Below are 9,752 nucleotides of genomic sequence, written 5' to 3' on the forward strand. Positions count from 1 at the left end.
ATTGAGAGGTAAATTAGAGCAGAAAGAAAGCTGAAGCTCCATAATTTTTTCAATGAAATCCTTCTGGAAATGGGTTTTGAAATTATGAATTGAGCTTCACGATGAAAAGGTATTACCATTATTATGATTTTAACCAACCGAATGCAACATTATGGCTTTTGAACGTTTCCAGTTGGCAGAAAATTAGCTATAAGTCAGGACACAACCCTTGAAGATGGCTCATAAAGTCCCCCACTCCCCATTTTCCACAAATTAAAGAAATGGGAAGTAGTTCGTTTTGCCTAGTGTATTGCTCCAATCTCACTGCAAATATAAAAGGGCACACGAAAAACCATAAATTGCTTTATGATTGGTGGGTCTATATTCCTATTTATGTATTATTAATTTTAAATAACTAAATATATTATTAATATTAAAATATATTTTATACGTAAGTATATACGCCTAATATAGACAAAAATCCACCATTAGTGTATGAATAGGAAGGATGGCTCCTATATGGGGAGTCTTCGCATTATGTCTTGATACAGTGTCTAATGGGCCAAGTCTAATTTTCTGTTTGCTACACAGATGGGTAATATAAATATAACATTCCCTTTAAGAGTAAGTTTCCAATCTTCATTATGTGGGTGGATAATTCAAGAATTTAATAGTCATCGTTGTGCTTCACTTCACTAATTAGTATGTTGTTTCTGTCGAGTAAATGAAGCAAAAGGAGTTATCAACGATAACAAAGAAAGACTATTATTAACATCAGACACCATTTCAAGCAGCAATAATCAACAGTCACAAATGTAGTACATAGCAGAAAAGCTCACTTATAATAAACAAGCAAGCTCAATCACAGAATCAGTTAAGATAAGAAAACACTTAAAAAGGAAAAAAAAATGGCTTATAACAAAGTTTAGCCAAAAGAGCCCACCAAATAATCATATAAGGTCAATACAGAATAATGGCGGAATCCATCAAGAATATATAACTAAGAACAGGAATAAAATGTTAACCTCAATCAGATGTTTACTTCCCATCAATTGCGGTATAGAGTTGAATTGACTGGACGTCTGATTCTTTATCTTCGATTTGATCTTCATCTACAGTGGTTCGTCTCGATTCTATATTTGGACATATATTTTCCAATTGATTACAATTAGAAATGGCACAAACAGACAAGGTAGTTAAAAAAGAGAAAAACAAAGAAGGGTTGGCATGAAGTACCTTGTAGATAATCAATGTTGAGAATTTGGAGAAGCAGAGGAAGGCATATCTGAAACAAAGCGTTGCTCTTCCTGCCCATGAATTTGCGCTGGAATGCTATGACCTGCCAATGCTTCAGGAGCAAACCTACTGCCAAAAATGAAAGGCTGATGAATTACCTGTGTTCTATGGTGATCTGGTGATGACATAGTAAGATCATTCCAAGTATGCATAGATTGAGAAAAATTGGACTGAAGGGATCCCCTCTGAGAAAGTGCTGAGTTCTGGCTGAACATTGCTTGTTGTAGAGGTATTGGTAGAGGGTTAAATGAAAACGCACCACCAGCTCTACTTCTTGCACTAGTATTATTGCTCCAACCTATCAAATTGGGTTCATACTCAACTTGAGCTGATGCAAGTTCATCTGAAGGTGTATGGCTTGTGCCTGCCTGTGACTGCCCATGAATTAGACTTTGGTTTTGAAAAGAATGAAGTGATAGACCAAGATCTTCAGTGTGGTTTATGGTTCTTGAGATTATATCAGGCGGATAACTCTGGAAGTGCATTGAAGAGTTTGCGGAGCTTGTTGGAAACAAAGATTTCATAGTATCATTAAGGGCATCAGGGTCTATAGTTGGTGAAACGAAAGATGAATAATTACTTTTATGGGGCTGAAATGTATAGCCAGAAGATTCTAATTGCTCGCCGATAGGCATTTCAGTAGGCTCAACATTCTGGTCCGTTTCCATGGCTTCGTTAGTATCATTAGCAGTTGGATGCCAAGGTGGAAGCTCATCAAGTTTGTCGATCGCAGACTTTGCTTTCTTAATGAGCCAATCAACTGCTTTACTCGGTCTATCGTAGCCTAGCCGGTCTTGAACATCGTAGAAATCTATGGCGGTATGAGCAGATAATCGAACCCTGCGGTCTCTAGGACCTTTAGCAGTACAAACCTTGCTGTGTCGATCTTTACGGCCAGTAGACCGAAGAATGTGGCCTCCTTGAGCTTGAACAATTTCTCCTACAGCGCCCTTCATTCCTGTTCTCTGTCTAGATTTTGTAAATTGTAAAGATTGTCTGCTAGGCTCTACTTCTGCTTGGCTTAAGTTTAAGGCTTCCCCATATTCTTGATTGTTTTGCAGAAGATGACGGTGTTGTTGGTGAAGGGGTTGCTGTATGTCAAGATTTTGTTGTTGAGTTTCTCGGTACACAGGATTCTGTAGCTGTTGCTGCTGATTTATCTGAAAATCAAGATTCCTCATCTTTCTTTTCTGCTCATCCTAAAATTCTTGCTACCTTAAAAAAAGAGTTCTAGTACTACTTACTCTACTCAAAAGCTACTTGCTTTCCTTCATTTTGATCTTGGTGCTGTTGTTGCTATAGTTTCTTGATGCTCTCAAAGCTGAAACCTTTTTGCAGCCGCTGATCCCAGAATCATAGAAAGAAGATTTTACCACTACCAAGAAAAGGGCAAAGGGAAAGGTTTTCTAGCAGTTAATGTGAGGGAGAAAGAGAAGAATCCTGACCCAGTTTATGAGAGGAGCTATCTGATACTACTGCAAAGGGTAGCAGAATTTGGTCAGAGGGAAATAGAAAGATATTTTCTTATCTCTCAACTCTACCTACTAGAAACCAATGTCCATTTATTAACATAATAAAGATATTTTTGAAGTTTTTCAACTGATGTAATAGTTCTTAAACAATATCAAGGCAAATCCATTCCAACAAATAGTGTACAAAATTTAGTGTCATGAACCATAGATATAAAACTATTATGATAAAATGGTTTTTCCCTTATTTATTTATTTATATATTTTTTTACAAAAGAAAAGTTTAGTTGAATTCCTAAAAAAGGACAATGGCAGCAAGAGTAAAGAGACACCTTTAGATTAGAGGAACTGCCAAAGCTGTCAATTGTATTGCTTGTTTGTCTTGCTTATATTGCATTTATGTTTGACATACTTCAGATTTGGAAGGCCTCTATTTGTCCATGTTTTTTTGCCTCTGAAATTGCAGGCCATCCATAATATCCCTGATCTCTCTCTATTTGTCTATTTTTCCTTTTTCTTTACTTTCATTTCTTGGTTCTAGTTGTAAAGTCGTGTAAATGTGTTCTTATCTACTCAAGACATCTCTACTTTTAACACTTAATTAGCTCATAAAGATAAGACTGTAACTGTGAGAGTAAGACCATTAATTTATAAGGGATAAATAGGGTAGGGATACTCCCTGTAAGACATTAATTTAGGGTTTCAGATCTGAATTCTACAGCTGCTTTTGTCTTTAAGAAGGCTCATAAATTTTCATTCAGAACCTAATCACTTTTCAATAAATCTTTTTTAAAAAAAAGAAAACTTTTTCTTTAATTAACTATAATATGAAATTAGTTTTAAATTCTTTTTTTTTCCCTAATCTATTAGCAGATAATAGTTGAAAAGAACTTCAACTTAATACTTCTTCAATTATCATATATAAAAGTATAAATCAGACCAAATTATATATGCACATATCTTTCTCTTAATTTCTTCAAGTAGCTGGACAAGAAACTCAAAACATATTTTTATATGTCATTGTGCTCTTGTCAATCAGACAGAAAACAAAATAAACATTCACTTGTACAGATCAAAATCAATAATTTGACAACTCATATTCGACATCATTGCTTATTGTTGTACCTTGATCCATAATTGATTGTGCATATATAGTTTCACAGCCAATTAAAAAGGGGTCCCAGTTCTGAATATCATTGACACTGCCCTACAATATATATTATGTACACCAAAACCTGAAGTTCTAATAACAAAAAGTGATGTACACATTACACTCTAGCTATTATTGTCGTTTGCTATATTTTGTTGAAGATGTCTGAATTTTATAACATGGGCAATTATATATCTAGCTTGATATCAATGAAAAAGGCATTTGCTAAGCTCACATGGAAAGTCTAGCTAGTTGCTGTCATCTGCGAAAAAAGAAAGAAAAAGGGAGGGTATTTTGGATGCTATTTCATTGGGAAGCAAGTTACTTTTGTTGATGCCTGGAATGTGTAAAATTTTACATAGACCAGGACAAAACCCTACATTCATGTACGATGCTCATAATTCTGAACATTTAATGCATGGTTATGATGGTAGAAGAAAACAGGGAACTATCCATTGTTAGAAGCCATATTCTGCGAAATTTTTCTAAAATAATCATCATGCCTCCTGAGTCATAATATGACAGTTCAAAATTTGATATTTGGATGTAAAAATATTAACCACATTGCCATTATAATAATTGGCAGATAGGGCACTGTTTCTCTATCATTTTTATTGAACTTAAAAATGGTGGATACTAGTTTTTAGTGACAATTACTGACTTCAAATGAGAAACAAAAAACAACCATGTTAACATTCCTCTCTATCACTGGTGACTATGACTCATAGCAAGTGGAGCAAGAAGGATATCATTGTCAGGACTCTCAACCATGAAATATTTGGTTCTGACACTGCTTTTTATTTGCATTTCTGATAAAGCCTTTCCAACAATCTGTTGTTCCTTCCTTCGAGTAATCTGTTTCCTATAGTATGAAAATTGTTTTCCTTGCACATTTTGTTGGTATTAATCATGGGAGAGTCATGATCTACTAACAGTTTTCTTGACAAAAGGTTCTAATAAATAAATTCAATAAAGATTTATGCAGTTGAATTAGTAGTATGTAATAAAATAATTATAAAATTTAAAATATATACTTTTATTACCAAATATAAAATATTTAAAATATATCTAATAGTTATACATATTATAACTTTTTTTCCACTAGTACCCATTTTAATTTTTTTTTAACTGGCAATTAATGCCAAAGTCATGTTTTGTAAAAGAAAAGAAACAGTAAAAGAATCATCTTCTGTCAGCAATTAATGGCTTGGATTGTCCTAACCTTTTCCGAAACAGGACTATGCCCAAATTGGGCTTTCTATTTAGGCCCATTTGGACTTTGATTTCTAGTTTCTACTCAATTTACGAACAACAAAAGGATAAATTATCCTGACATTTGTAGACCATAACCCCATAAGAAAAGAAGGAAACATTTAATGGACTAACCCAGTATTCAGTAGAGTGATTTTAGAGTCTTACAGCAAAGCTTTCAAGAACAGTAGTAATAAGGAAGCATCCACCGCCACTCTCCGATGGGCTTGTTCTCTGCTGCTTCATCGAAAACCTAAGAACCCAAACCTTCTCTTTCCACTTCAACTCCAAAATGAAGTTACCTGAAAGTTTGATTAAAGTTTGTCCACTGAATTTGCTTATTGCTGAGCTTAATAGTTCACTTGCTGTATTAGCTTATTTTCACAAACTTTGTTAAGTGTGTATTGGAAAAGAATATGGGGATGCAAATTCTTGGACTAAAATGTTTATTGTTGAATTTGATGACGTGGGTGATAGAGTTTTGGGGTTAAGGGCTAATGAGGAGTCTTTGGTGTCTAAATACAATGAAACTTTGGCTGCTTATGATAATTGTAAGAAAGAAAGTTTTGATCTTGGAATACAAGGACTTCCAGAAGCATTTTATATTCAGACTTGCACTCGGAGCCTTGTGTTCTCTGACAATGAAAGCCGTTCGGTTTCTTATGGAGATGTCAAGAAGGTGGAAACACCAACCAGAGGTTAGGTTCTTTCAATTATAATTTGAAGTTCCGGATGGAGTTTTTCTTTATTTATCTATGTATGCTTTTGCGGTAGGTTATGGGAATATTGTTTAGGATTTGGGATTGAAAATTAAGAACGGATGCAATCTGGATTTGTAGATTACGTTCAATAAAGGGGGGAAATTTATTTACATCTACTTGCAGTTTATTGCTGATTGTAGCACTTAGGATATCTAGTGATGCCTGAAAAACTTTGAGTTGGTGGTTTGAGATGTTAGCATTAGCCTGTTTTAACATTTTGTTCCCATACTTCTAGCTAGAATTTTTATCACTCATGTGGCAAAGCAGAAATCTAAGTCTAATGTAAGTCATACATAATTATATTCCTTGGACGTCAATTTTCTGCCACCATTTGATGATTGTGTCTATGTATTACTTTTATTATTTGATCGAGTTCATCAAGTGTTACTTCTTGGATTGAAGTTTACTTAATGTATGTTGATTAATCCTGCAGAAGAGAGGGGCAAGTACATTTTGATCCATTTCAGACTAGTTGAGGTTTGATGGCTCCAACTGGCAGTCCGCCTTAAATGTGACAAATTTTTTCTACGAGTTATGGAACATATTCGTTTTAATTGCACCATTGGTACCAAATTTTTGCACTTTTTTCTAAATGGTACCAAACTTTCAATTTGTTTCTTTTTGGTACCACTCCTATTATTTCTGTATCTTCCGTCAATACCAAAGAGGAATCCGGCACTTATTTGCTGATGTGGCTGCCGGATTTTGAATTGATAACACACCACTTACCACATCTGTTGCTGACTCAACAAATAGTTATCCAACTCAGCAATTAAAAACATCTAGTTTTTATTCCCAATTTATAACCCTAAATCAGGAAAATTCCTAAATTATGAAACCTAGTTTTTATTATATCGATCGATTTACTTTCTGTAATAATCGATTCTGTAGTTTCCTTGTTCTTTATCGTGTCGTATTGGATTACAGTGTGTTTAGTGTTGGAGTTGAGCCACTGATCTATATGTACATGGTGACTTAGTCTGTCGAACTGAAAGTGAAGCTTCGTCTCTCGAACTGAAAGTGAAGCTTCGTCTCTCGAACTGAAAGGAAATCCAGGCGCAAGTTTGGTTATGCTCTATTATAGTAAGTTTTGGGGATGCTGTCTTAGCTTACATTGATATGTTTTGAGTTGTAATGAAGAACCTTCTTCTTGTACATATTCTTCATTTGTCATTTTATTAACTTAAAAATGGACAGTGGTGAATCTCACCTTACAACTGAGCTGCTGAATGAGTACAAGAATGGATTAAATTGCTAAATTCAAAGCTGCAGAAAATGAAAGAAGAAAGAGCATGAAGTGCAGAATGGACCTGTCTAAGCTTGGCTGTTATGGTTTGGCTAGGATTGTTATTTTTAAGATATAGCTTTACTTAAAGATGTAGTTTGGATACAGTAGTATTTACAACTACTGTTAGTTATGTAATTTACTGATGAATGAATGAAATGATAAATGAGTATTTGGTTTTTACAGTAGTTGATTAATATTGCTTCATTTGAATGTTACTGTTATAATAAATATGCAGACATGTCCTATATAGAGCAATCCTCGCAACGGACAAATTGAGTGAAAATAATTGTACTCTGTTGATTACTTTAAATAATGAAATGTTTAAACAAAAAGTGAATGGATGTAGAAATTTTGTCCATATGAACCCTACGCCCAAGACTGTCAAAAGCCATTACAAAAAAAGAAATTCTGTCAAATGACCACATGTTAGGTCCACACATATATTAACATATTAACAACACAACAACCAAAATAAACATTATTTTTTAGGGTTTCCAATTGTAATTCCTTTGTTCTTTGCATTTCCTGGAGGCACCCAAGCTCTCTTCTTTGTTGAAACACTTCCATCAATCTTCTGTTTTCCTTTGTCTTGTTTTGTTCTTATGGTAACTCCTTCAGCCCCAAGATCTTTGCTCAACAACCCTGGGGGTTTGAAAGTCTTTTTTCCCTTAGCTTTAGTTCTTCCTTTCTGTGTTTCTGAAAGTCTTCCAATGGCCAGATCTGGTGGCAGCTCACTCAACAAATCATTAATGCTTTTACTCTTCTTGCTGGTAGGTTTTGAAGGTGATGTAGTAGAGTGAACTGCAGGTTTTTCTGATTTTTTTGCTGATGGTGTTACATTGAATAACTGTATAATAAAGTCTCAAGTTAGCAAACAGTTGACATTACTGAATAAATATTATAGGTGACATATTACTTACCTGTAACAATGGTATTAGCGGTGACAAATTATCAAATGTTGAAGCTGTCCCTAAAGGAGCTGTGTTTGTAGGAGCTACATTATCAGGTTGGTCATCTACATTCTATGCAGCAGTAGTTGCAGCATTTGATTCCTTTTCCTTTTGCTGTTTTTTTGTCTTCCTCTTCACCTACAATTAGAAAGAAAGAAATTGAAGGGGTATTATATTCCAATTGAATATAAGTTACCTCATTCATAGCTATCACACCCTTGCTTCTAGCATCTAAGATAAAATTGTTAAAACACTCACATAAGTTGTTCAACAACATGTCACATTTAGCATCAGTCCTAAAATGAGATCTAGACCAGTGATGAGGAGGGATGCTATTCATGTAGTTATGTCCATGATGTGATGCTGCTGCAAACTTCTCCATTATCCTTTGAAAAAGCTGGACATAACTTGCTTTAGCAGCACCCCACATAAGTTCTTTTAACCCTAGACTATTAAATTTCTTCCTAAAATTATTATGCACATGTCTAACACAAAAACTATGTTCAGAATTAGGGAATAGTTCTTCAATGGTAGGAATAAGACCCTATTCCAAAAGAACAACACACAATTAATACCATTATGCCAAAATATATGAAGGAATAGAAAAGTAAATTGTAAAGAGTATTTACCTTCTGCCTGTCAGTCATAAACACCCATTGATAACTGTTTGTTATCCCCACATCTTGAGCTAGCAGCTCCAAAAACCATTTCAAGTTCTCCTTATTTTCTTTTTGCACAACACACCATGCAATTGGGTAGATGCACTCATTTGCATCTAAACCAACAGCTGTGAGAAGCTGTCCTCCAAATACTCCTTTCAGCCAACAACCATCCAAAGATATGAAAGGCCTACAAAACTTAAATCCTTCCCTCAATGCAGCAAAGCACACATACATGCTGTTAAAAACACCTTCATTCAAACCAAAAACTATTGTGCTTCCTATATTACTTCTCAAGAGTTCTAGCTTGTAATCATGAAGGCTAAAAAGCTGTTCTGTCTCATCACCATTGATAAATGTCAAAGCAGCATTTCTTGCTCTCCATGCTTTCAATCTGGACACTTCAACACCAGAATCTTCTTTTACAGCTTGTATGATCCTTTGAATTGCCCAACTGGGATAAGCTCTGAACCTTTTAAAATATTGTTCAGCTATCCAATCGGCATTAACATGCCTATTGTATGGCTCTCTTGAACAGTTTTAGATGAAATTGGCTGACTTTATCTGCACTGTTTATTTATCTGAGTTCAGCAGGTAGGCCCAAATAAAAAACTGGCATCCTTTCTTATATTTTGCCTTGCATTTGGCTTAAATATAACATGGTTTCTGCTTTTGATTGATAAGCTCTTCACAGCATCCTTGAATTGTTTGAAGGAACTGAAGAGCATTCCAATCTTGAACCAGGGATTTGCCATGTCAGTCTCCTCATTAAACACAGGCCATCTCTGCTTTCTTGAATCTCGCATCAACGTGTTCGGGATGAGGAGCATGACACCAGCCTCATCCGATGGACCATAAATCACAGACTGCTTCTTCGACAACCTCAGGTTGCCTAGCACTTCTAGAACCAGATGGTCTGTCCTTCTCAAGCTCCTTATTAATAAACTCA

General features: G+C 35.1%; 2 protein-coding genes across 3 annotated transcripts; one reads left to right on the forward strand and one right to left on the reverse strand.

The window, feature by feature from the left end:
* Positions 1 to 802: 802 nt before the first annotated feature.
* LOC8264223 (transcription factor TCP4) lies at positions 803 to 2,833 on the reverse strand. Of its 2 annotated transcripts, XM_048376280.1 has the most exons (3): positions 2,520 to 2,832; positions 1,216 to 2,435; positions 803 to 1,112 (listed from the first exon to the last, which is right to left on the reverse strand). In XM_048376280.1, the coding sequence occupies exon 2, from the start codon at positions 2,229 to 2,231 to the stop codon at positions 1,227 to 1,229; it is 1,005 nt and encodes a 334-aa protein (XP_048232237.1). In that variant the 5' UTR covers positions 2,232 to 2,435; positions 2,520 to 2,832; the 3' UTR covers positions 803 to 1,112; positions 1,216 to 1,226. The 2 variants fall into 2 exon arrangements, with proteins under 2 accessions (XP_048232237.1, XP_002525138.1); XM_002525092.4 differs by having other exon boundaries at positions 1,216 to 2,833.
* A 2,396-nt stretch (positions 2,834 to 5,229) lies between these two features.
* On the forward strand, positions 5,230 to 7,374 carry LOC8264222. The gene is made up of 2 exons (XM_015722926.3): positions 5,230 to 5,843; positions 6,340 to 7,374. The coding sequence occupies exons 1-2, from the start codon at positions 5,588 to 5,590 to the stop codon at positions 6,387 to 6,389; spliced, it is 306 nt and encodes a 101-aa protein (XP_015578412.1). The 5' UTR covers positions 5,230 to 5,587; the 3' UTR covers positions 6,390 to 7,374.
* The last annotated feature ends 2,378 nt before the right edge of the window (positions 7,375 to 9,752 follow it).

The sequence above is a fragment of the Ricinus communis genome, chromosome 7 (assembly GCF_019578655.1).
Source record: "Ricinus communis isolate WT05 ecotype wild-type chromosome 7, ASM1957865v1, whole genome shotgun sequence".
NCBI classification, from domain to species: Eukaryota; Viridiplantae; Streptophyta; class Magnoliopsida; order Malpighiales; family Euphorbiaceae; genus Ricinus; species Ricinus communis.

Coding starts and splice junctions, on each gene's coding strand:
- LOC8264223 (XM_002525092.4), bottom strand. CDS start 2,456: ATGAGGAATCTTGATTTTCAGATAAATCAGCAGCAACAGCTACAGAAT.
- LOC8264222 (XM_015722926.3), top strand. CDS start 5,588: ATGTTTATTGTTGAATTTGATGACGTGGGTGATAGAGTTTTGGGGTTA. Junction 5,844..6,339: donor GGTGGAAACACCAACCAGAG/GTTAGGTTCTTT, acceptor TTAATCCTGCAG/AAGAGAGGGGCAAGTACATT.